Source organism: Nicotiana tomentosiformis, chromosome 1 (genome assembly GCF_000390325.3).
Source record: "Nicotiana tomentosiformis chromosome 1, ASM39032v3, whole genome shotgun sequence".
Classification (NCBI taxonomy): Eukaryota; Viridiplantae; Streptophyta; class Magnoliopsida; order Solanales; family Solanaceae; genus Nicotiana; species Nicotiana tomentosiformis.
The window spans coordinates 27050350-27077372 of NC_090812.1; the positions used below are offsets into that span (position 1 = coordinate 27050350).

Here is a 27023-nt window from a genome sequence, read left to right on the forward strand (position 1 = left end):
CAAAAAATAAAAAATTATATGGGCATAAATGAGCCAGGAAGGTAAGCATATGGGTATTTTTAACAAAATAGGTAGATGAAGGGTATATTTAGACATTTTTTGATAGTTTAGGGATATTTTTGGCCCTTTTCCATATTTTTTTTAACTCAAACAAAAACTTTTATTGGACTTAATCAGCAACCATCAAGTTTACAATAAAACTAGGAGTATACTCCCAAGATATATTATTTGTACCTTCTGTTGGATTTGATTATTTTGTAATATTGTATGATGCACATCAGTCTTTAACATCGATATTTTTACAATGCCCTGTAAGAAATATATATAAATGTAAACATTTTGGATTTTATGACAGTCCATAAATGCAATTGTCCTTGCTAATTCAAATACGTACTTAGTGTTCTATATTGTGTTTGTAATCATGTATTCATGTTTGATCCTGGGTTATATTGTATTAAAATTCTTGCACACTCATCTTGTTTGTAGATACGTTGGACCACTAAGCCCCATTTTTTACTCTCATATATCATTGATGTTCTTAAAACCATGTTACAAATTTTGCATTTACCTCGACAGATATCTTCGATGACACCACACTCCTGCAATATTCCAATTCCAATCATTCTATTTTCATCTTCATCTATCATGATATTCTAGTTGAATGTTTGAATTGTTTGCAATTAAGTACCACAATCCCCTCTAATCTCACATTAACTTCGTTTTTCTTACGCTGAGCAAGTGTACAAATACATATATCTGGTCTTACCATGCTTTTCCATAATTCTAACTTTTTAATCGACTCGCATAATTAACATAATTTTGTATGCAAATAGCACATACTATGGTGTTCTGTAGAAGCTTGAGACTGGATCTTAACCTGGAAACATTTGTGCTCTAGTCTTAATCGAATTATAAAACCGCACTATTCTTCTTTTCCAGAAGAATACATAGAGAATAGGAGATACGTAAACAGATCAAATAATATAGATATTTCTATTCTACAATTTAACAAACTTTAAAAGCACTAATTTCATGATCATCTGACCGGCAAGAATGAAAAAGTTGAAACACCAGTTCCCAAAAAGTGTTCATCAGTTCTCTTTATCTTAGAACACGGTTTGAGCTTAAGACAAAATTTTCTTCACCAGCAATAGTAGAATTTAGCCTTCCACCAGCCCAACCGTTGTTTAACGGACGAGCAGCAGCACGAGCTGGATCCCCAACCACTCGACTGCCCTCAACTTGTTTTCCATACTCTGGAAGGCCCTTTGCCTTTCTCTCTTTCCTTCTTTTCCTCTCCTCGTCTCTTTCTTTCCTCAGCCAACTCTCTACTGTCCTCTGCATATCCAATTAGAACAACCATGCAAAATCCATATGAGAAAAATATATGAATACAAGGGGCTTAAATGCCCCTTGTATTCATGCTATGTTAACCAATCAGGGGATGGTTAACATGCTATGATGGAATACAAGGGGCTTAAATGCCCCTAATAAGCAAAAGGATTCGAAACTCCTTTGCAATGAAGAGCAAGTTGGTTTAACATGTCTGTTGGAAACAAAAATAAAGAAAGCTAAAATAGACCAAGTAGTCCAAAAAATATTTGGGGGATGGCAATATATTACAAACTTAGAGTCTCACTATAATGGGAGGATCCTGATTATCTGGAGGCAGGATTATTACAAGGTGATACCTGTGCAAATAACTGCTCAAATGGTAACATGTGAGGTGCAATTCATTCCTCAACAAATGACCTTTATGTTATCAGTGATCTATGCTTTTAACACCAAGGAGGAAAGGAGGAAGGAGGAAAGGAGGAGTTTATGGGAGAATATCATGGAGCAGTGTAAGGTGCGCACAAAACCATGGATGCTTGTAGGTGATTTTAACTCGGTGCTAAATGAGGATGACAGAATAGGGGGCAACCTTGTTACATGGGCAGAAATAGTGGATTTCCATAATTGTGTCGACACTTGTGGACTAATAGCAATGCCTCATTTAGGGAATCATTATACATGGAATGATAAATATGCTGACCAAAGGATTTTCTCAAAGATAGACTGGGTGTTTATAAATGGGGATTGGCTTGAAGATATGCCTCCATGCAAAGTAAGATATTTGCCTGAGGGTATTAGTGATCACTGTCCAGCAAAGGTATTACTAATAGCAGAGAAAGCCAGAGTAAAAGGTCATTCTAATACTGCAATGTTTGGGCTCAACATCCACTCTTTTTAGAGAGGGTAAGAGCAGGATGGGAAGTGCAGATTCAGGGGTGCAAAATGTGGCAGGTAGTAAAGAAACTCAAAATGATGAAAAGAGGTTTAAAGCAGCTGAATTCTCAATATTTCAGAAACATAGTGACAGAAGCAGATGAAGACAGGCAGAAACTTAAAAAAGCTCAAGAGAAACTACAGGGGAGCCCTGTGAATACTACAACAGGAGAGAGAGGCATACAAGAAGTTTAGGGAGTCTTCTTACTTGGCAGAGTCATATCTCCAACAGAAAAGCGAGGCAAATTGGATAAGATTAGGAGATGAAAACACAAAGTATTTTCATTCAATAATCAAGCACAAGAGGTTGAAGCAGGCAACAACTCAACTAAAAAATGAACAGGGAGAGTGGCAAAGTGATCCAGATGTAATTGAAAGCATTTTTGTGGACTACTATAAAGAGCTACTGGGGCAAAATACTCCAACTAGAGTTAAAGCAAGAGAAGGATTCTTAAAAATGGGACCAGTGCTTATCATAGAGAACCAGGTAGACTTGCTAAGAGCATATAATGCTAAGGAAGTCAAGGAAGCAATATATCAGATTGACAGCAGTAAAAGCCCAGGGCGAGATAGTTTTGGAAGTGGTTTTTTTAAGGCAGCGTGGAGTATAGTAGGAGAGGATATCACTACAGCAATACTGGAATTCTTCCATAATGGGAAGTTATTGAAGCAACTGAATGCAACAAACATAGCATTGATACCAAAGGTGGAGGTCCCAGAATATGCCAGTCAATACAGGCCCATATCTTGTTGCAATGTAGTGTATAAAGGCATATCAAAGATGTTATGTAGCAGACTTAAACATGCAGTTAGCCAGTTAGTAGCAGACAATCAGACTGCATTCACACCCAGGCAGATCCATGATGCACAATGTTCTTATATGCACCTATTGAAACACTATAGTAGGAAAACTTCTGTCAGATGCTTAATGAAGATAGATTTGAGAAAAGCCTATGATATGGTGGATTGGGGGTTCTTGGAAGAAGTACTGAGAGGATTTGGATTCCCTGAGAGGTTCCTACAACTGATCATGACTTGTGTGACATCAACAAAGTTCTCTATCAAGATTAACGGAGAAGGTCATGGATACTTTGAAGGCAGAAGGGGGCTTAGGCAAGGAGATCCCATGTCTCCTCTACTGTTTGTTTTAGTGATGGAATACTTATCTAGAACATTGAAGTTCATGAGTAGTTTACCTGACTTCCAGTTTCATCCTATGTGTAAACAACTTCAACTAACTCATTTGATCTTTGCAGATGATCTTATGATCTTTTGCAAAGGTAACATTGCCTCACTAACAAGAGTCATGGAAGCACTATCACACTTCAGCAAAGCATCTGGCTTGATTGCAAACCTAGAGAAGTCAAGCATTTTTATAGCAGGGGTTGATGAGGTTACTAAGGAGAAGTTGCTAACTAGGACAGGATTCATACAAGGTACATTTCCTATAAGATACCTTGGGGTGCCTCTATCATCCAAGAAATGGAGCAAATTAGAGTGCTATCAATTGGTGAATAAAATAACATGTAGGATTAAAACTACATATGCCAAGCAGCTGTCCTATGCAGGAAGACTTCAAATAATCAACTCAGTGTTGTTCTCCATTTATAATTTCTGGGGGGGGGGGGGGCAATTTTATTATGGACCAGAGTGTGGTTAAGTAAGTTGACAAAAGTTGCGGAGATTATCTATGGGGGAGTTCAGAGGAAAAGAAAAAAGTTTCCCTTGTGTCTTGGGTCGACCGCAGGTGGTTATGGCGAGGTGCACGGAGGCTTCGATTTTGGGGAGAGGAACGGAAGAGGTACATCGTTGTTGGACTTCGCTAAAGCTTTTGGGTTGGTGATTGCGAACTCTAGCTTTCGGAAAAGGGAGGGGCATTTGGTTACTTTTCAAAATGCGGTGGCGAAGACTCAGATTGACTATCTCCTCCTCAGGAGGTGTGACAGAGGGTTGTGCAAGGATTGCAAGGTGATTCCGGGTGAGATACTCGCGACGCAACATAGGCTCTTGGTGATGGACGTTGGTATTATGTTAAAGAGGAGGAAAAGGTCTACTCGAGGAAGACCGAGAATCAGGTAAGGAGCCTTAACTAAGGATAAAGCCCAAGCGTTGGAGGGGCGGTTGTCGGCTATGGAAGCTTGGAGGAGCAGTGATGACGCGAGCACTATGTGGTCAGCGACAACAGACTGTATTATGGAGGCTGCGAGAGAGGTGTTAGGGGTCTCGACGGGCGTCTCTGGTGGGCACAAAGGAGACTGGTGGTGGAATGAAGTGGTCCAAGGTAAAGTGGAAACAAAGAAGGCGGCGTACCTGAAGTTAGTGGGGAGCATAGGCGAGGAGGAAAGGCGAGCGTGCATTGAGAGGTATAAGGCAGCTAGGAAGGAGGCTAAGCTGGCGGTCACGGAGGCTAAGACTGCGGCTTATGGTCGTATGTACGAGGAATTGGGGAAAAAGGGTGGGGAGAAGAAGTTATTCCGGCTGGCCAAGTTGAGAGAGAGGAAGGCTCGGGATTTGGACCAAGTGAGATGCATCAAGGACGAAGATGGTAGAGTATTGATGGAAGATGCCCAGATTAAGAGGAGATGACAGACTTACTTTCATAAACTTCTGAATGAAGAAGGGGATCGGGATATTGTGCTAGGCGAATTGGAGCATTCCGAGAGTCACCGTGACTTTGGGTACTTCAGGCGTATCGAAGTTGAGGAGGTCGTGGGAGCTATGCGTAAGATGAGTAGGGGCAGAGCAACTGGGCCAGACGAGATTCCGGTGGAATTTTGGAAGTGTGTGGGGAGAACAGGTTTAGAGTGGTTGACTAGGTTGTTTAATGTTATTTTAAAGGCGAAGAGGATGCCGGATGAGTGGAGGTGGAGTACGATGGTTCCATTGTATAAGAACAAAGGTGATATCCAGAGTTGTAACAATTATAGGGGTATTAAATTACTGAGTCATACCATGAAAGTGTGGGAGAGGGTGGTGGAAGCGAGGGTGAGGATGACAGTGTCTGTATCCGACAACCAGTTCAGGTTCATGGCCGGGTCGTTCGACTACAGAAGCTATACATCTTGTTAGAAGGTTGGTGGAACTGTACAGAGAGAGGAAGAAGGATCTGCACATGGTGTTTATTGACCTAGATAAAGCGTATGACAAGGTTCCTAAAGAAGTTATTTGGAGATGCCTGGAGGCAAAAGGTGTGTCGGTTCCCTACATTATGGCGATTAAGGACATGTATGATGGGGCTAAGACTCGGGTTAGGATAGTAGGAGGCGACTCTGAGCATTTTCCGGTTGTAATGGGGTTACACCAAGGTTCTGCGCTCAGTCTGTTCTTATTCGCCCTGGTGATGGACGCGTTAACACACCATATTCAAGGGGATGTGCCATGGTGCATGCTATTTGCCGATGACATAGTTCTGATTGATGAGTCGCGAGCCGGTGTTAACGAGAGGCTAGAGGTTTGGAGACAGGCTCTTGAGTCTAAGGGTTTCAAGCTGAGCAGGACGAAGACGGAATACCTGGAGTGTAAGTTCAGCGCTGAGCTAGGGGAAGTGGGCGTGGATGTGAGGCTTGAATCACAGGTCATCCCGAGTAGAGGCAACTTCAAGTACCTTGGTTCGGTTATCCAGGGGGGAGGGGAGATCGACGAGGATGTCACACACCGTATTGGGGTAGGATGGATGAAGTGGAGGTTAGCATCTGGAGTCCTGTGTGACAAGAGAGTGCCACCGATACTCAAAGGTAAGTTCTATAAAGCGGTGGTTAGACCGGCCATGATGTATGGGGCTGAGTGTTGGCCCGTTAAAAACTCACATATCCAGAAGATGAAAGTAGCAGAAATGAGGATGTTGCGGTGGATGTGCGGGCACACTAGGATAGATAAGATTAGGAATGATGATATTCGGGAGAAGGTGCATGTGGCTCCCATTGATGACAAGATGCGGGAAGCGAGGCTTAGATAGTTTGGACATGTTCAGAGGAGAAGCCCAGATGCTTCGATACGGAGGTGTGAGCAGCTCGTTACAGATGGCACGAGAAGAGGTAGAGGGCGACCTAAGAAGTATTGGGGAGAGGTGATCAGGCAGGATATGGCGAGGCTCCAGATTTCCGAGGACATGACACTTGATAGGAAGATGTGGAGGTCAAGTATTAGGGTTGTAGGTTAGAAGGTAGTTGAGTTGTGCCTTACTTCGTACCATTGTGGGACTAGGCATGTAGGGTTTTTGTCTAAGATAGCTAGTGGCAATGTTGTGTCTTACTATTTCGCTTTTCAGTGCAGGTCCTATTTACTAGCTATCGCTTTTGCTTTGCATCTTTCTTCTAGATTTCATGGTGTTCCTATTTTTCTTATGATTGTTGTGGTGATACTAATATTGTCTCCCTTTGCTTTGCATCGTTCTTCTGGATTTCATGGTGTTCCTATTTTTCCTATGATTGCTGTTGTGATACTAATATTGTCTCCTTTTTTTTCCTTTTGTCTTTTTGTTTTTTTTGAGCCGAGGGTCTTTCGGAAATAGCCTCTCTACTCCTTCGGGATAGGGGTAAGGTCTGCGTACACACTACCCTCCCCAGACCCCATTAGTGAGATTTTACTGGGTTGTTGTTGTTGTGTCTTGGGGAAAAGATATGCTTTCCCAAGAAATATGGAGGGCTGAATGTGCAAGGAAGTAGACTTTGGAATGTAGCATCTGTTGGAAAATTGTCATGGCAGCTGATTGATAAGTAAGACTCCTTATGGGTGAAGTGGGTGCATGGAATCTATATGAAGACTATCAATAACATTTGGAACCACAAGCCACCTTTGGATAGCAGCTGGTACCGGAGAAACTCAACTCCTTAAAAGATGATATGCATGCGTGGTATGAGCGAGATCACTATTCTCGGAGGAGAGTACTCAATAACTAGAAGTTATACAGCTCTACTGGGAGATATGCACAGATTGAACATAGCAGACTTAATATGGAGTGCCATTGCACAACCAAAGCACAGGTTTTTTATGTGGTTAGGAGCACAAGGCAGAGTATTAACAAAGGATAGGCTTCGAAAACTGCATATCCAAGTTGAAGATGGAAGTTGTTGTTTATGTGATGCAGGAACAGAAGAAGACAGCACTCACCTGTCTGTAGCATGTAGCTGGATCACAGCACGAGGAGTAATTACAGCTTGGACTGGTGTTCAAATACAGGATGGAGACATTAGGAAGACCTTGGAGAGTATAAAGAGGAAGAACTGGAAGCAGACCAAGAAAGAAATAGTAGCAGCAATATTTGGATCAATGTTCTACCATACATGGAGGGCTAGAAACTGGAGAATGTTTAAAGGTGTCAATGTAAATATAGAGGATGTAGTAAGACAGATAAAGCAGGATGTTATAGAAAGAATAGATACATCAGGTAGATCAAGAAAGGCCCATACATGTAGAGAGTTTCTGCAAAAGATCACTACATAATTGTAAGTAGTATTTGTCTAGAGGCTTAGTTTCCACAGCACCTTCCTAGAAGGTGGTTGTGGTATTAAGTGCTCTTTAGGTGTAAAGATTTTGTTATAAATGGTAATATTCACAGTTGTTACCAAAAAAAATATATGAAGTATATCATGTATAATCCATTTTAGAAAAAGATATGATAACAAGTTGTCCTGTTTCAGCCAAATGTCCAGGAGCTTGATGAAATCGAACAGTTCATCAACGAACCTCCCAGCTAAGCAGTAGGATGGGGAGCATGTTTGAACTTTCCAAATAAAAACTGAATGAGGTTCTACTTTGGATCTTATATTTTCTAGTGACATCAGAACTTACCATTAATGACATATTGCTGATCTCCTTTACCTTGTCCATTGGCATTGCTAATTGCAACTTCCCATGAGCCACGTATAGCTTCAAATAATATAATTATTTTAAGTATCACTACTTTCTTCAAAAGATCCAAATAAAGCAAGACGTAGGATTCAGCTCTTACCATATGAGAAGGCCAATTCTCAAGACCATCAAAAATGTGTGTTGCATAAATTATTGTAGCGCCTCGCTCTTCACATTCTTTGCTCAGAAATTTCAAAAGATCAGCCCTCGCTAGAACATCTAGGTCAACTGTAATCTCGTCAAGAAGAAGAACCTACACAAGCAGGGGGATATCTTATGTCAACATTGTCTTCAAGCAATTTGTGACAGTTAAACCGTAACTGCTTTTACTCCGTGAAAGTATTTGCAGGTGTACCTTGAATGGTTTCAGAAGACCCATACAGATCTGCACTCTTCTTCTTTGCCCATCAGATGCTTTGTGCATTCTCCAGGATAGATCAATACCAAGAACCTGCATCAACATATAATTTAAAATATCTAGTTGTTTGAAGATTAGATATGTTCGCACAATCAGATTTTTTAGAGATAAATACGGTTAACACCTGCTGAGCAAGTAATAGACAATATATATTCCTTTTGTGTTGCCTTGTGTAATAGGGCATAGTGATAACAATCAAAAATCAAGCAGATCAAAAGCCCCATGGGACTTCAAAAATTTCCACAAAGAGAACTTTCGTGCATTTTCCATTCATACCTTAATTAATTCATCTCGTCTTTGTGGATCAGTTCCTGGAACCCCAAAAATCATTTTCTCAGCAGAAATATCCATTTGAATAGGCACCTCAAATCCAGCAAATGCAACTTCTCTCCTCCACTGCAGAAAAGAAAGCACAGCAGAACTTAATTTTCTACTTTAATGATCAATTCTGAATTCACAAGTTCATTAAAAGATGTGGTACATTTATGCTTTCACGAGACAGATCTATCAAGCCTAAACAAGATGTTTACACTGTTATAACATATCACCTTTATAACTAAAGCCTTCTTGTAATGTACCATATTACAGGTTGAAACTACCAACAAATAAATGAGAGAAACCATGTTAAAGAGAATTTTACAACTGATTCCAAATAAATCTCCAGCATAGTTGACGCCATACTCTTGGTAAACATAACAGAAAAAAACTTGGTTATGCTTGAATATTGAATTGGACATAAGATGAGAACTGCCCAATTCCAATACATGCATTTAACAAAATAGAGAAGCAAACAGTCCTAAAAACATAATAACCCATAAAAAGATGGTCGATGAATAGAGAAAGAGAAAAGATACCTCTCCGCCAAGATAACTGAGGTCTCCAGAAGAGGTTAAAGCAGTGTCATGAAATGCAGATCTTCCAAGCACTCTGACCATGTCTGGTTCTACCATGTGCTTTCCTCCCAATATCTTCAGAATTGTAGTCTTTCCTACAAAAAGTACATCCATTTACCCAACACAAGATGTCTCTCAGGTCTACTGGTAGGGCGAAAAATGCCTATTCTGTGTTTGGTTAGCTATGTTTTCTATATTTTCTACCAAAAGGTGGAAGTCATTTCCATTTACAAATATCACACATCTTACTCCATATGATTACTTCAATAAACATTTGAACATTGTTGTAAACCTTTAATACTAAAAAGTATGTCAAAACACTATCCTCATAGCTTATCTTGTACATTGTACAATTACCCTGTGGGTTGTGACTCCAAATTTTATATCTCAAACAGCTGAAACATGATCCAGCAAATGATTTCCAACTAAAACATTTTCCACCAAAAATACAGAACATTTTCATCTATACCAAATGCACACTAAATTTCGAAATTGGACGTTCAAAGCAGCAAAAAAATAAAAATTCTAAAGCAACCCTTTTGATTTCTTAATTATATTAAAGAGGGCAATTGTAATTCAATGTCAAGAAGAGCAATAGAATAGAACCTGCGCCATTGGATCCAACAAGAAGGCAGCGATCACCAGGATAGAGGGTAAGTGAGAAATCTTCGATTAAGGGCGTAGATCCGGGAGGCGGGTGACCATCGATACCAGGGTAGGTGAATTTGAGCTTGTTGATCTCCACTGATGGCTTCCTGTCTTCTTTCACAGCCATGTCTATCAAGTGTTTGGTGAAAAGCAATAGAGAAGTAGAGTAGTAATTGTGCTTTTGTGAGTTTAGTTTAATACTTTATAATAGAAAAAGACAGAAGGAATGTGAGTATGTGAGGATACTCAAGATTCAGCCATGGACACGTTCTTCACTTCCTTCCCATACATTGCTTCTTCAACTACCTCCAACCGCCCACCGTCAAGTTAAATTAATCGAAAAAAGAGTTATACTAGCAAATTTGATCCTCCTACTATTCCAAAAGTAAACTTTGACTTCTGTATTTTTAGTTGTTTCAAAATAAACATTAGTTTACGTGAACTTGCTTCACTGGTTGCATAATTTAAATTTGTGAACTTACATGACATAATATTCTTATGATTATAAAAAAAAATTAAACTTGTATTATTAAAAGTGTAACATAAAATTATCATAATGATAAAATGAGAACTTTAAATTAAATTATTTTAAAATATTGAAAAGAAAAATTCTTTTTGAAATTAATTAAATAGAAATAGGAATATTACTGAAATAGAACAAGTAGTAGTAATTGAATACTTATGGTCTTTATCTCATTTACACGAGAAGATAAAAGAATTAAGGAGTAAAAATTGTTCTCTTATCATCTTGAGTTGAAAAGACGATCTTTCTTTTCTCCCTACTCCCCAGTTCACAAACACACTAAATAAAATTCCTTTAATTTTTCCTCTTTAATTCCCTTCCTCTACGGTTTTGCCCACAATTTTCAGTTTAGCTCGTTTTAGGACCTCGCATTCAAGGCAACAACATGGAGATTAATTCTGATGAGATTTATAAATTTTTTGAAGAGCGGAACCAGTCAACAAGCGGGGATAGCTCAGTTGGGAGAGCGTCAGACTGAAGATCTGAAGGTCACGTGTTCGATCCACGTTCACCGCATTCTTTTTTTTTTTTGGCTTCAAAATACGTACTGTATCCTATTCTTAGTACTTCTCTACAAAAGTATTTTACTATCTTCTTTTCCGACTTCCCCTATTTCAACCCGATTCGTCGCTGATCAGGAGGAGCTCTCACATCGATCACCGAACCCATCTTTTCAGGTACACTGTGTCTCATTTCGACCCTCATCCCTAACTAGGGTTCAACTCAATCCCACTATTTTGTTTTACCCTCCATTACTCAATAGCCCAAACTCTATCTTGTGAACTGAATCACACTTAGAGATCAACTCTATAAAATTATACATCAGGACCAATTCCTTTTTCTTTGTGTGTGTGTGTGTGTGTGTGTGTGTGTGTTCTTTCTTGTTATTGTTGGTTTTTTTTTTTCCGGGTGCTATTTGTATCAAATGCAATATTGTTATGATTGTTTCCAGAAATAATTGCCTGTAAATCTTCACTTGCTAAATTTGTTTACTAAATCCACTGAGATCAAGATTTCTTTCTTTCTTTTTGGTTCTTTTGGGAAATTTGTCTCAATTGCAAACTTGACTGTTCTCTGGAAGAAATAGCTTGAGACTTTCAATTAACTGAGCTTATTAAGTTAATCCATTCAGATCAATTCGCTGGAGAGGCCAATAAAGAGAAGGGGTTTAATCTAAATGGCAGCTATTTACAGCCTTTATATCATCAATAAATCAGGAGGGCTTATTTTCTACAAGGTGAAATTCAATTTCTCGCACTTTTCAGCTTAGCTTGTTTTTGTTTATCCTAATTTGTTTTAATGAGTGTCTAAAAAACGTTAGGATTATGGTTCTGCTGGAAGAATGGACACAAATGATAGTTTGAGATTGGCTAGTCTTTGGCATTCTATGCACGCTATCTCTCAGCAGTTGTCCCCAGTTAATGGTTGCGCCGGTATCGAACTCCTTCAAGCTGATAACTTTGACCTCCATTGCTTCCAATCTCTTACTGGTAATTCTTACATCTCCACCATTTTTGGCTTTATTTGATTTATTTTCAGAAGCATTTTTACTTTTTGTGATTTTTATCAGCTTTAGCTTTTGAGATCCTTTCCATCATATATATTGGGTTATAGGTTGCACAATTTATCCTTTTTGTGAAGGAAATGTGTAGTTATAATGTGCAGCTATAAGCTAGAAAGGAAGTAAAGCTTACTTAGGAGCAACAAAGTTAACAGACTGAAATCATAATCGTTGGCCCAAATTTTTTATGAATTTTCTCCATATGCTGGAAAGGGGGAAAGGGTAACTTAATGAAAAATGATTTCCTGCTGAAGCGTTGATATCGAGTTCTATGTCAGTGAATATGGTGCAGAACCTTTAAGTGGCTCATGCATCTCTTCTCCATTTCATTTGTTTTATTCACTTAATTTCCGTTATCAAAAAATTTAACTCATAAAACCAAAAGATTTTCCAACTTCACAATTCAGAAAAGCTAAAAGTATTATCTAAGATACTAGAGGATGAAAAGCAATTAGAACCTAATCCTCTCTGTCAGACAGGGTATGGAGGGCTTAGATCGTCTTGTCACTGATGTGTAATCTTAGTTTCTTTACCTCTAAAGCCAAGAAAAAGGTGCGCCAGCAGTCCTAGTGCAATCAATCAGCATCTCATAACAGCTTTTTGAGATTTTATGCACCAGTGTGGCAACTCAATACATTTAAGATTAAATGATAGACAAAACTAAGCTAGGTAAAGCATCATAAGGACTTAGTGAAGTGAATACGGATGCACAGGATCTTGTTGCACAAAACAGCACCCCAGGTATCTACCGGAAACATCATATAAGTTGTTGCACCTGCAAATTTTCTCATTTACTTTGGACAGAAGAAACTCAAAAGACTACTAATATGGTGATCCTTGAATATTTACATGTTAACTTGGTCAGAAGGACTTGCATTCTAGTTTGAGTTAATGATGAACTTAATTTTATCAATATGATTGCCAATTCATATGTATACCAGTGTTTGTACGGTATTATTCTTGAAATCTATATACTCTTATGGATATTTGAGAATTTAACTTGGCTAATCATTTCTGTTCTATGTGGGGCTTTGTTAAAGAAAAATAACTCTTTGTTTCTATCTTGGTCCTGCTTGTCAAGAGATATGCTGAATCTGTTCAAAAGTTCCTTCTACATACACAAGTCCAATGCGCAACACAAGGTGAAAGGGTAGAGAAAATACAGGCTAATAATATTCTTCTCTTTTTGATTTGTTATAGGCTAATACGGAGTAGTATTCTTTCTGTAATAAAAAACAATGTGTTGACTAATTAGGGTTGATCAAGCTGCTTGATCTATTTTATGATGAGTTGTGACTTGCACGTGTTGCGGTTTCACTTTCCATATCTTTGTTGAAGTTGTCTGCTTTAAGGCTAACAGGCTAGAAAACCTTACATGTAAGGGCTAATAGGCTAAGAAAGATGACTACTGGGGTCTACCTAACACTTGATGAATACATTAGTGTTATTTTTCAAAGATAGGTGTCTATTGTTCTTTAGCTTGGGGTGTATAAGTTCAAGGCTAGTGAACTGATAGTCTTAGAAATATAACTACAACGTTCAACTAGTGGTTGGCTGTTGATTTATTTGAAGTGCATTATACTACACTCTTCAATCTTTGCAGCATAAATATACCAACACCCTTTTTGGACAGATCAAGAAAAAGAATGAGATTATATATTTATGAACTCCTCCTTCCTGTGTTGCCTAAATCTACCAAAACGTGAACCATAAGAAAATATCCTAAAAATGCACTATACTCAGAAAGAACTGGAAGATTTTGTGGTTCTTCAAGATATCTACTGTCTAATGTTGGGTAGATGACATTCTCTTCTGGGATTTATCTGTAAACTTCACAGGAATAAGTTTGTCCTTTAGATGATAGTAAGTTGAAATGAAGTGAAATATTTGAAAACAGGAAAACATATTTGGGAAAGATGAAGCTGTTTGCACCTATCAAAAAGAACAAAGATGGAAGATGTTTGCTTGTGTAGTTCAGTCATGAAATGGTAGTGAACTAGAAAGAGACAGAAAATGATACTGCAACGGAAAAGGTGAAATACTAATCAATAATGAATGGGAAGCCACTTTAGTAAATATTTAGCAGACTAGTTCCGATGTTTTTGTGCTTCAGCCAAACTAGTGCCTGAGTTAAGAGTTCCATGGAACATTTAACTTGATGATATACAATCTTATATCTTTTTTCCCCCTTAAATCACTGTGTCAATTTATGTGATACTCCAACCCATTAAAGAATTGGACTGATTTAATTGCAGGAACGAAATTTTTTGTGGTTTGTGAACCTGGAAGTCTGCATATGGAATCTCTGTTGAAGTATATCTACGAATTATACACTGATTACGTCTTGAAGAATCCTTTCTATGAAATGGAAATGCCAATACGGTGTGAGCTCTTCGACATAAATTTGTCACAGGCAGTTCAGAAAGATCGGGTTGCCTTATTGGGGAGATGAGCTTCTCAAGCTCATATGCCGCAAAATATTGGTTGATCTATAATCCGCAAAATTTTGCGGACGGGTTCCATTGGAACATGGAATGTGTGTTTCTTTGTTGTTTCGGGATAATGGCCTTGTAATATACATTTTGAGAACAGCAAGCCCATATAGGATTTGTTATGCAAGGTTGTCATGGCTGATGCCCTTTAGTGTTGTTGAGTTACACGCCCTGCCTGATCTCTCATAGAAACGGTAATGGGACAGATGTGGCAGGCAGCATGTGTTGCCTTAAAAAGTCAAAATGACGTTGAACATAAGGATAAGCGACAGCAGTAAGTGCTATGATTGTTGCATGAGAAGCTAAATGACTGAAGACTTTCCAGCCCTGCTGCAGGTTCGCGACTTTGTCTTACCCTAATGCCTGAACTATTTTATCTGCTCTTATGGTTCTCGCGTATTTTTTTTTTTTGAACCTTCGATCCTGCCCCATTGCTATCAATATCAAGAGGCGTTGTTTCAGCTTCCGTTATCTATAAATGATATAGTAACTCGGTGCTGCCGATCTGCCATTATCTCATTTCAAAAGCTCGAAGAGAATGATTTCTTTAATAACTTTGGACCGTGTAAATGATAGCGAAAATGGATTAGCACTAGATGTTTTCTTGATGCAAAACCAATATTTCATCATTCCACCTTGTCGAGAAGATAGGCAGGGTGTCCAATCTGACGGCATCCAATCTGTACATCAGAATACTTTTAACCCACTTTCATACGTTGACTCAAATATAATGTTTGCTGTTCTAACTTCTATTGATAGACTTCGTAATTACTACAAACATTTAAGGACACGTAGATAAGTTGCAAACGTACAAAAAGCCTTAGTTTATTGGGCACCAAAACAAAACCTGCTGAGAAATAAACAAGTGGCAGTATCCCTGTAGACTGTCCAATGTAACATAAAGATCTAATTGATCACTTGAAGCTTCATCTCCAGAGCACTGCCATTGCTAAGCAGCAGATGGGCTAGTTACATATAAGGTACTGATGTTTGCATCAGAAAAAGCTGCTGCCATTACTCTGTTTGCTTCAACTTCGCCCTCAACTCCAGCAATATGAATAGAACTCTGCTTATGATCCAATGTCTGGTCATTATAAATATCCCACCATTTCTTGACTAGCATTTTTATGTCTTCCCGATCCATATTTTCTTCTTTTCCAGTGTATTTCCACGGCTTAGCCCCTGGAGAACAATAATGAACTGCTTTCGCTTTGCTGAGCTCGATTTTCTCCGGATGACGCCATAGCATTGCTAACAACAAATTGTATACATAAGAAATTGGCTTATACTTGTCTTTGAAGAACATGTTCAGAAAATCCTACAAAAAAAAAGTAATAAAAAATACATTAATAGCAAATCATCATAGAAAGCATAGCAATTCTATTGATGGTCTGAAGTACATTAATATGGGACGTTTGAGAAGACAAAACATTATTCTTAAAATCGATGAGTCTATGTCATATAGTAGGAAAAAAAAAATATCAAATCACCTAAAGATGGCATTAGCCATCCATAGTAAAATGATCAAATTAGCTAAGGCACCTGCTATAATATTTTTAAATAAATAGATAGCACTTAGCAGTATGAGTTAAATTATAGTAATATATACCTAACTGCCTGCATACACTACCTTGTATAATATATACAGCCACAGGTATATATTATTTTGGGGTTCAATTACTTATATATGCAATACCTGCTCGGCAAATTGGGTGGGAGGGGTAACTTTGAGAGTGTTCAAGAGATCAGCATAGATGGAGAGATTGGGCTGAAAGACAAACATGCCTGCGTTGAAGTAGATAGGTGGCCTTGAGCCCAAATCTTTGGGCCAAGGTAGAACCTCGGGACATGACTGCCCATACATCTCACATATGCAATCGGCGACGGCATAGAAATGGTTGTCAGGTAAGTTGAAAAGATGGTCTATGTTCTCAAAAACTTGCATGTCCCCGTCCAAGTATACCATCTTACTGAACTCCACAAACTGTAATAGCAAAGTAACAAGAATTCATGAAACAAGAAATTTTAACATAGTCAGGTTTGTTAAAATGTAATTAAAGATGACTCTATTTTATAGTTAACTAATTACCTAAACAAAATATTAGAACTACATAATATTAATTAGGAGAGTTAATTTGATCGAAGCAGAGGAAGTAATATATTCTTAGTTAACTTACCATTGCTGAAAGCATTTTATGAACTTGAACTCGAGCAAGTTCTGGGACATCCAAAACGAGTTACATAACAGTTAAAGAAACATTTTTTTACTACTTAAAAAAACATTAAAAAAAGCTAGAGTTTCTGTTCCCTCCACAGTCCACACCTTCTAAAAGATGATCATTTAAAAGAAAAAGGAAAGGAAAGCAACAACAGGAACTTTATCAACTCTTGCATGTGGTCTCAGAGTTTAATTACCTGCCAAATACGAAGTTTGGAGTAGTTGAGAACGTAATAAGATCTAGCATACTTATTATCCGATGATTGCAATGAAGGAGAAAGTGGCTCAATCTCCCTCACTATGCAACCATGGCTTCTTAGTAGTAACCGGTGTTCCTCCGGCACATCCGGCAAAATCGCCACCACCAACGGATACAAAGATTTAGCTTTTATCAACCCCTTTGCCAAACCCACCACCCCTTTCACGTAGTCACCTTTACCAGCCAAGAAAGTCACATAAGCACAGCTCCGTTTTTTTGTACCACTCACAAGTACTTCAGGAGCCATTTTTCAATAAATTTTTAATTATTACTAGTAGAGAAGAATATTCAAGAAGAAGCCTTTGAAGTATTTTGAATATGAGAATTTTCACTTGAGTTATGGCAACATATATACATGCATGTATATTAGTGTTGTTGCATGAAAAGTGGGCTACTGTTATACGGCAAATAGTATCACCGACCAAAAGACATGAAACCGATAACGTTAAGAGTTAGCAATGGGGATTGTAGACAGCCACGTCTCAGACTGCGATGCCATTTTAGTGTCGTACTACGCTACGTGTATTTCTCGTACTATGCATCGACACGCGGCCGAAATATACCATTTGCTTTCAAACTGTATACTATATAGGAGTATATATATAAAACTAAGGTTTTGTAGTTATGTATATTTCTACTTAGTTCCAGTGTGTATTAATTCTTTGTCCTTAATTGGTGATTAATCTAGGCTAGATGCAGCTCCATCAAGTTCAACAAACTTTATATTATAGTTAAGTAGTTGTTGAGCTCGAACTCTACGTGAGAGGATATATAATAGACACGCGTATAAAGAAAAGAACTCAACACTCGTTTAAATCCTGAATCATTACTGCTGTTTACTCTCAAAATCAAATTGAATTTGTAAGTGATTTTAAGGATATGCGGATTAACTTGATACAAAGTGATAAATTAAATTACAGTTGAAATAAATAACGATAAAGTAAATTCAAACCACACGAATTGGACAATTTCAGTCTTGGAAGACCAGTCACCCTCGAACCGGATGTACTTCGATCGGTCTTAAGATACAGATGAATAAGAGCTTAAAGAGAAAAATAATAATGTATTGCTTTTGAGTGCGTGTTACAATGTATCTTATGAATTATCAGACCCCCTTTATATAGTAGAGGAATCCTACTGTAGGTACAATTCTATAAACAGTAAATAAATCTCTTGATTTACTGATTGACGATCCCTTATCGATACGTGCTGTGATTCCCGTCGTAATATCCGACCGATCACGGATATTTCGGCCTTTTGTTGGCTATGCTAACAATGTTTCTTCGAACTCGTTCGAGGCTAGGACCGATTCCGGGATCACGGTCTCGATATTCTTCGAAGGCAGGCGTTCTGCCCCCGGGTTCTAACCCGGTGGGACTTGGGATCGATTTTCAATCCTTTATTGCCACGTTTCGAGCATGATGTACCATGTCGCAGACGAACTCGATTTTGATCGTATACAACTACTATTTGTCCGCTCTTATTTCTATTTTTCATATATTTAATTAGTACAAAATGAACATCTAAAAAGAATATTGCTCACAAATGCTCATTTAATTTCAGCAAGCTATTTTTCGTAGTGCCAAAATTGAATCAAGAAAGTCAACTTTAATATTTGATATAGCTTTTGCTTTTGCAATAAAATATTAAAATCAGATGCACGTATAAAATTTTGTATTTCAAGAGCATAAATATATGGAATTGGAGAAAACAATCTAGAAACAACTGCTCCATAATTAATAATTAGAAGCAATTGTATATTGACCAAAAAAGTGAAAAACTTTTTTTGTGATAATGTACATAACTTCATATATGATGATAAATTTTTTTTCTTTACCCCTAAAAAGGTAAAAATAACGATAACAGGAACAATTCTTCTGTTGTTTTTTTATCCTTTCCGATTCATTTTAATTTCTCTTTGTGTTATTACTCCTTTGGTGATTCGAACCCACAATTTTAAAGTTATAGGTGGGGTATTGGCCTCTTGAGCAACCCCTCTTATTATTTTTCTGTTCTTCATGAATAAAAAAGAGAAATAACTTCAGACAAAAAAAAAGGGAGAAAAATAGCTTATAAAAATAAGATGTCCACCTATATCTTACAGAGCATTGATCAGTATGTAGCTCACGCGAGTTGCATGTTACAACTGTTGTCCGCTCTTAGATTTGAAATTGTCTTTTCATTTCAAAACATAATTTGCGATTTTGCTCCAAGAAATATAGTCATCCCTATCCGTTCGCGTCAATCCGGCCCATGAGCCTCTTACCCTTCTGGCCTTCTCATTGAACAACGAAAGCCATAAATTCAACTAGAAAAATTCAATATGAATAAAAATAAGTCAAAAGAAAAAAGAAGAAGTTAAAATTAACGGTTTGAACTTTAGGGAGCTAATAGATTAACGAAAGAATTGTGATAGTTTAGTGGTATTTTTGGCCTTCTTTTTGTTTTATTTAGTTTATTCATTTCATTTACGCTTGTTCATTGTAATTCAAAATTATAACTTCAGAATAATATTAAATTTAAGGAACCAATCGAATTTACCGATAACAATTACTTATAAAACAAATCTGATAAGTTGAGGGCATTTCGCCCCCGTAGTTATATGTCAAATGAGATAAAGAAAAATCATTTAACTTCCAATTGGGGAGGTGTGTGTAAATTCAGAAAGCCATAGGTGCGGTTTTTCCTTTTTCCTTATTCCTATTAAGAACAACAAATAAATAATTAGGGGAAAAAGAATTGAGAAGAGAAAGTGTGAGTGAGAGCGCAGCTTGGACAAATTGGTTCCAACTCCATTCCAGAAAGTTATGTTGCAATGCATTTTTCTGCTCTCCGATTCTGGGTATCCCTTCTTCTATTATTTTCTTTTTATAAATTTCGTTGAAATCAAACTCATATTCATCGGACTTGAAAAAGAGTTAATTTGTATTTATTGGGATATCGAATCACTGGAGGTTTGATCTGCTTATCACTGTGAATGTAGGGAGGTGATGCTAGAAAAACAGCTGACCGGCCACCGGGTTGACAGGTCAATTTGTTCCTGGTTTTGGGATCAGTCAATTGCTCAAGGTGATTCTTTCAAGGTAGGCACATTAAAGTAATTATTATTCCGAATGTTAAAGTTAAAATTGCTATATAACTCATGGTATTGGTAAAATCAAGATGCTTGATCTTTTTGAGTTTACATAAACTTGTAAATTTGCTTGTTCAAGTTTGAAGGTTTTGTTGTGTCTTTTTGGCTTGTTACAGCATTTGCCAGTAATCGCTTCACCAACCCATTACCTTTTCCAAGTTAATCGTGAAGGTGTTACATTCTTGGCTTGCACCCAAGTGGAAATGCCACCTTTAATGGCTATCGAGGTAAAAGCACTTGTTGATTTCAGCTCTTGCTTGGTTATTATGTTGTTACTGCTAGATTGCATCTCTTCTTGAATAAGATTATGAGACAAGATTGGTTTAATAGAAATGTTTTCAAACTGTCAAACAATTGATTGGAATACGTTTAGAACGATATGTCCGATTCATAGGTGTAGTGCCTGATAGCATGATGGCTTATCAGTTAGAAACTTGAACATCCTAGCATATCCAGGAAACTTGCACTACTGTCGATGTGTATCTCAAATTTCCGTTTGATGAGTCTGTCCTGAGAATATTGAAGGGATTTGAGCTTAAAAAGGGGCCTTGGTCCAATGGTAAGGATGCAACACTGGATGTCTAGATAGAGTGCACATCACGATCTTGAACCCTACCATTGGCTGGAGCTTGGTATTTATGTGAAAGTAGAATAGCGGGGCAGCCCATACTCTCCCTTGTTTTTAACCAATATTAATTAAATGTATGTCACACATGCTTTTGCATCAGAGTTTACTGCAAGCTTAATGTTTGCTGTCACTAAATTTGCCATGCCCTATGTGTTAGACAAAATTTTGGCATCAGAGATTATCTTATTTTCTGAATTCTTCTTTTGATAAGTTTTTTCTTCCATGCCTTCGCCATATTTTGTGGGCTTCTGTTTTTAGGTAAAATGATTAGAAATGTAAGACTTAAAAAAAAGCTATATCGAAAGTCCTTACCTGGAAGTTAAGTTTTAACTGATACATTCAATTGATATGGCGAAGCTCTAGTTCCAGTTATTGTATTCGGTGAAAGTAGGGAGGCTATATTCTGCTTATTAACTGTATTGTCTCTGCAAATAATGACTTTTATTGATCATTTGACTATTTACTTTCTAGTTCCTGTGCAGAGTGGCTGATGTCCTGACAGAATATCTTGGAGGGTTGAACGAAGATCTGATAAAGGATAATTTTGTAATTGTATATGAGGTATTTGACATCTTCAAGCCCTTTTTTGGAATATTTTCTTCAAAGTATCTTTTGTTAAGGAAAAACAAACATTTAAAGAAATTTACTATGATGCTAACCGGGTTATGTTGAATATTCTTCAAACTGTTAAACTAAGAAGTTGTTAGAAAGCTGTCTTTAAAGTTGCACAACAGTGTACTTTCTGATTAACAATTAAAAAAATATGTGGCTTCTGATTTGAACTCCGTAGTTCTTTCTTTCATTTTTATTTTTATTTTTTCGCACTAAGTGCTTATCCACAATTTCCAGATCGCAATGAAATATTGGCTGTTAGCTTAAACTGTTGAAACGGTCCTGTACAATTTTGTGTTACTATTAACCAGCGCAAAAATTGTTGGATTTTGGTCAAAAACCACACTGTGATGAGATGTAAATTCTGGCCTAGGTTACCGGCAGGCCAACCATCAGCGACGGTAGAGGCTTTTACCATGACATCTATAGATGCACAAAAGAGCCAGTTCTCCTCTTTGAGAAGTCCACAGGAGCAAAACCACTGCCAGATTCTGGCTTGTAAAGATACATAAATGCTCTTCCATTTCTTTTTAGTCGAAATGCACCATTGCTAACACTGCAAAACTTTGGCTAATCTTTCCTTTCAAATCCCTAAAACCTGATGCGTGTCATTCCATTTACTGAAGCTTGAATATCTGCTAGACCCTTGAGACTTCAAAGAATATCAGTTAATAATACCAGCGCCAGAGAACACTGCTAAAACAATTCTAGAATTTGGTTTCCTGACTTGATCCTTATTAAGTTGCTAGATCAGTTCATCTAATTCACTGGAGACTTCAAAGAATATCAGTTAATTATACCAGCGCCAGAGAACACGGCTAAAACAATTGTAGAATTTGGTTTCCTGGCTGGATCCTTATTAAGGTGCTAGATCAGTTCATCTTTAAACATGGTGATTTTGCAGTACTGAAGAATAACTAGAGAGAAGCTAAAGTTGATATCTGATTTGGAACATAAATAGGTGGTTGATTAAGGCTCCTCTTGACTACTTTAATTAAAGGAAAGAGTACTAAACTTGTATGGACACAGAATCAGAAAGTTTTTCTCTTCCCAAGTGTGTCCTGTTAAGATTTCCTTCGACACAATGATTAGATTCTGATGGACTTCAAATTAACTTTGGTCTTCCTACATTTGTTTGATTTTCAGCTTTTGGATGAGATGATAGACAATGGTTTCCCTCTTACTACAGAACCTAACATACTGAGGGAGATGATAGCTCCTCCAAATATCGTAAGCAAAGTATTGAGTGTTGTAACTGGCAACACTTCCAACATGAGCTACACACTTCCAGGTGCAACAGGATCTTGTGTTCCTTGGAGAAAAACAGACCTGAAGCATACAAGCAACGAAGTTTATGTCGATCTAGTTGAAGAAATGGATGCAACTATAAATAGGTAATATCTTATTATTACTTAACCTCCATTTGGTGCTCCACGCATAGCGGGAGCTTAGTGCATCGGGCTACCCTTTTGTGTAAATATCTTCAACGTCTTAAATTTATCATTGAAGTCCTCTTGTTTGACATAATGTGACTGTGACCCATCCTATCATAAGTGTAGGTAAGCATAGTAATATGCTATTTTAAAGCAGTAGAGGGTCTAACCTAGAGGTTAAGATTTCACATAAAAACATCTAGAGGTTAAGATTTCAGAACCCTGTTTCATTTTATCAATGAGATCTTAAAAATATTGTGGGAAAGCTGCCACAAGTTAATTATGAAAGTTTACTTGTGCGTTATATGTTACCTATGAACTACTTCCTCTATTTCAATTTATATCATCTTTTTTTTTTTGTGATATCTCAATATGTACCACATTTTTACATTATTATATTGTGCAATTTTCAAGATTTCAAATTCATTTAACCAATCATTTTTTATAGTAGTATCATTTTGCTGTCATGTTTTTTTATACAAGTGATTTTTTAACTACTAGTTTAATATTTTATTCCACTACGACAAATTTGATATGTCAATCAAATTAACGTTTTGAAGACATGCCCAATCAAATGGTACCACATAAACTAGGATGGAGATTAAAAAAGATTATTAGAAGGTAACTGGGTTCGGCTTGTTCCCTTTCAGGTCCATCAAAAGGTTATAATCATTACTCATCCCAGGAGGAGGGTAACTCTTACTAGCCGTGTCTCCTATTGAGAGACACTGCTTCTCTTGATAAAAAGGGATATTACCAGATTTCTTCATCTTAGAGATATGGTTTAAGAATGAAAAGGTGTGAGATCCGTACAAGATATGGTCAACCGATTTTGGATACTTTGACCGAAATCTACGGAGAAATTCGGGACAGATACAATGACTTTTGTAATCAAAACAAAAGCTACGGTCAAATTGAAGAAAATGAAATACCTTGCATATAGAAATTTCTTAGTCAACCCTTTTCCTTATATCTCCTTCTTCTAGGATTCTCCTTATCAATATTTTCTCCTCGGAATACCTTGTAAGTTTTCTACATGATGTCTCATAATTTAGACATATAACTCTACTTTTAGATATTTAAATTATTTTTTGCGGAATTCCCGCACCCATATCCGTACCTGGATCCGTACCCCCGAATCGTAAAATTTCGATAATGAAGGATCCAACCCCTAGTTCCGCACCTGTTTCGCACACCCGCACTCGAGTCCGAGCAACTTAGGTTAAGATCTGCTTTTGGAACATACAAAGATATGGATTCCTGATCCAGTAGGGATGCTTTTGTGCACCACTGCAAAGGGCTCTTCAAGGGAATTTGGCAGCATCACTTGAGATTTGAAGTGCATTATAGTATACACACTCACACACATATGTACGTGTGTGCACATCTGTTTGCAACTTTGCCAAAGTATATAAAGTGGCATTCCTTTTACTGTATTGATGACCAAGTGTCTTAGCTTTCAATCTGCTAGATCATAGAAATGAACTCCTAGACTTTGTCTGGAAGTCGAGAAAATTGCTAAAATTGTATTTCTCAAGAAGACTGCAGTGAAGTAAAGTAAAGGTAAAGGCATTTATTTCCTTGTGTGTTTCTTTGAAAGGAAATTATTTTTCTTTTATGTCCTCTGATTTTTGCAGGACATGTGAGAAAGTTTCTAACTCTTTTCTTGACAAACTATCCTCCATATCAAACACACAAAAACTGCAAAAAGCTTAACTTGCAGGCACTTTCCTTTTCCTTTCATGGGCAACAAGTTGATTTCATTTCCTTCTTCACTCATGAATATGATACTGCCGGATAATGGATTGTTTTTCTATATTTTGGCTACTAAGTTTGAAGACGGTTGACCCTTGGGTATCTGCATCTGCAGCATCTTTTTTGCTTATTTGGCTTTATGTGTTTGAACCGGGGTTTACAGGAATAGTCAATTACTCAAGGCTTCTCATTCTATTTGTTTTATGCTTCTCAGAGACGGGATTCTGGTTAAATGTGAGATCTATGGCGAAGTTCAAGTGAATTCTCATCTTTCTGGTCTTCCTGATCTTACCCTTTCATTTGCAAATCCTTCCATCTTGAATGATGTGAGATTCCATCCTTGTGTTCGGCTGCGACTGTGGGAATCAAACCAAATTCTGTCGTTTGTTCCTCCTGATGGACAGTTTAAGCTCATGAGCTACAGGTTTGTGTTGTTGATAATTGGCATTGCCTTCATTCATGAGTAAAATTTTATAGTTTGACTTTATCTAAAGATTGTTCTAATCTTCTGTTTACACTTAGTATGTACTTGCACATATATAGAGTTACTACTCCTTATCCCCTCTAATATTGAAACCCATAACATTAACCCCCTCCTTCTTTGGCAGGATGTTCCAAAACCCCTCCCCGCAGCTCCCTCCAAATAATGAAAGTTGAACTGTTAATAAATGCATACTGAAAGTTAAACTATTCGTAAATGAACTCCATGTACAGAAGGAAAAGGTTGTCTTTTCTTCAAAGACTACTCCCTCCGTTTCAAAAAGAATGAACCTTCTCGGAGTATGAGGGTCAAATTGACTAATTTTCGGTGTGAATTTGGACAGAATTTTCAAAATTTCTGAAATAAAATTTATATATTTAGAAACTACATAAAAAATACTATAACTCTATAAGTCACAATAGTTTAACAATTCAAAATATTTAAAAAGTATTTGCAAAAACGTGGTAAAATAAAACCTTGTTTGACTCCCCAAATAGTAATAGGTTATTTTTATTTTAAACAGAGGGAGTATTGATTATAAGATTTATCCATAAACAGTGGCAGTTAGTCCATTGTTGATGGGGTTATGGCTTGAACTACGAGGTGCATAGCACAAACATGAAAAACAGGAAAATTCACCTGTTTGCTGTATTTTCCATAGGCAAAGTGTATTAAAGAATTCACTTGTTTGCTTTTTTGACCTTCTCTTGGTAATCTTGTCTTTTCCCCTCTAAACTATCCAATGCAGAATAAAGAAGTTGAAGAGTACCCCGATATATGTAAAGCCGCAAATTACTTCAGACTCAGGGACATGCCGTATTAGCTTGTTAGTTGGGATACGCAATGATCCTGGGAAGGCAATTGATGATATAAGCGTGCAATTTCAACTGCCGCCTCGTGTTTTATCTGCAGACCTTACATCAAATTATGGAACAGTAAACATCCTTTCCAATAAGGTATTTGGTACTTCATCACATTCTCAGAGTTGGCTTGTTCTTGGTGCCTTTTCTTAATGGAAGTGTAAATGTGTAATATATTTCCTGCAGTTGATTAAGAATAACCGAGTAAAGATATTTTCTACGCTAGTCAGTTCTAACTGTACCGTAAAATGACAAAAAACTTGTAAATGGATGCCAAACTTAGTTTTTTTTTCTTCTTCTTTTGCTCTTCTTTCATTCTTTTTCAGTCCGACTCCATTTTTGTATTATGTGATAGGATCTAATCTATCTTGTCTAGTTGGATCCTGACACATTGCTTTATTAGTGCAGACCTGCACTTGGTTCATTGGCCGGATGCCGAAAGACAAAACTCCTTCAATGACTGGAATGTTAGTGTTGGAAACCGGCTTAGAGCGGCTTCATGTATGCCCTACATTTCTTGTGGGATTCAAAATTATGGGTGTTGCGCTGTCAGGTTTGAAAATAGAAAAACTTGATTTCAAGAATCTACCTACACGACCTTATAAAGGTTTTCGAGCTCTAACCAAAGCTGGGGAATATGAAGTCAGGTCATAATTGTTACAGTTTGTTGAATATGAAATTCAGAGTTCTGGTGCTGCGTGAGTGTTGAGCAGTTCGTTTTGTATTATGGATACCGGTATTAGAATTTCTCTTACATGATTTTTTATCCAATCTAGAAAAAGTATCTTGCTATTTCAGAAAGAGATTTTTCTGTAAATTATCTTGTCATTCCTTAAATGAAACATGCTTTGATAGTGGCTGAGATTGATCATCAATGCATAAGCTTTTTGTAAACTAGATTCTACCACTTGGAACTTTTGTCTGCTTGTATTGAATATCCCCCTTATTTGAGGCCAAAATTTGTACCTGGAGAAAATTGAATTTGGAATCA

At 37.4% G+C, this 27023-nt stretch overlaps 4 protein-coding genes and 1 non-coding gene across 6 annotated transcripts; 3 read left to right on the plus strand and 2 right to left on the minus strand.

The window, feature by feature from the left end:
- Positions 1–962: 962 nt before the first annotated feature.
- On the minus strand, positions 963–10431 carry LOC104085590 (ABC transporter I family member 20). The gene is made up of 7 exons (XM_009589662.4): positions 10036–10431; positions 9391–9524; positions 8813–8932; positions 8474–8569; positions 8219–8371; positions 8059–8136; positions 963–1338 (listed from the first exon to the last, which is right to left on the minus strand). Exons 1-7 carry the CDS (start codon positions 10202–10204, stop codon positions 1102–1104), a joined length of 987 nt encoding a protein of 328 aa, XP_009587957.1. The 5' UTR covers positions 10205–10431; the 3' UTR covers positions 963–1101.
- Positions 10432–11043: 612 nt separating this feature from the next.
- On the plus strand, positions 11044–11116 carry TRNAF-GAA (transfer RNA phenylalanine (anticodon GAA)). The gene has a single exon. It is a non-coding gene; the product is annotated as a tRNA-Phe (tRNA).
- A 35-nt stretch (positions 11117–11151) lies between these two features.
- On the plus strand, positions 11152–14997 carry LOC104085589 (uncharacterized). The gene is made up of 4 exons (XM_009589661.4): positions 11152–11277; positions 11733–11837; positions 11922–12090; positions 14417–14997. Exons 2-4 carry the CDS (start codon positions 11778–11780, stop codon positions 14611–14613), a joined length of 426 nt encoding a protein of 141 aa, XP_009587956.1. The 5' UTR covers positions 11152–11277; positions 11733–11777; the 3' UTR covers positions 14614–14997.
- Positions 14998–15449: 452 nt separating this feature from the next.
- LOC104085587 (galactinol synthase 1) lies at positions 15450–17498 on the minus strand. Its single transcript, XM_009589659.4, has 3 exons — positions 17069–17498; positions 16350–16637; positions 15450–15971 (listed from the first exon to the last, which is right to left on the minus strand). Exons 1-3 carry the CDS (start codon positions 17375–17377, stop codon positions 15603–15605), a joined length of 966 nt encoding a protein of 321 aa, XP_009587954.1. The 5' UTR covers positions 17378–17498; the 3' UTR covers positions 15450–15602.
- Positions 17499–19751: 2253 nt separating this feature from the next.
- LOC104085586 (AP-3 complex subunit mu) lies at positions 19752–27023 on the plus strand. Of its 2 annotated transcripts, XR_001967171.3 has the most exons (9): positions 19752–19972; positions 20114–20213; positions 20380–20490; positions 21363–21452; positions 22650–22897; positions 24906–25115; positions 25921–26128; positions 26441–26856; positions 26916–27023. XR_001967171.3 is itself a non-coding variant. In XM_009589658.4 (8 exons), exons 1-8 carry the CDS (start codon positions 19938–19940, stop codon positions 26684–26686), a joined length of 1248 nt encoding a protein of 415 aa, XP_009587953.1. In that variant the 5' UTR covers positions 19752–19937; the 3' UTR covers positions 26687–26991. The 2 variants fall into 2 exon arrangements, 1 of the variants encoding a protein (XP_009587953.1); XM_009589658.4 differs by having other exon boundaries at positions 26441–26991.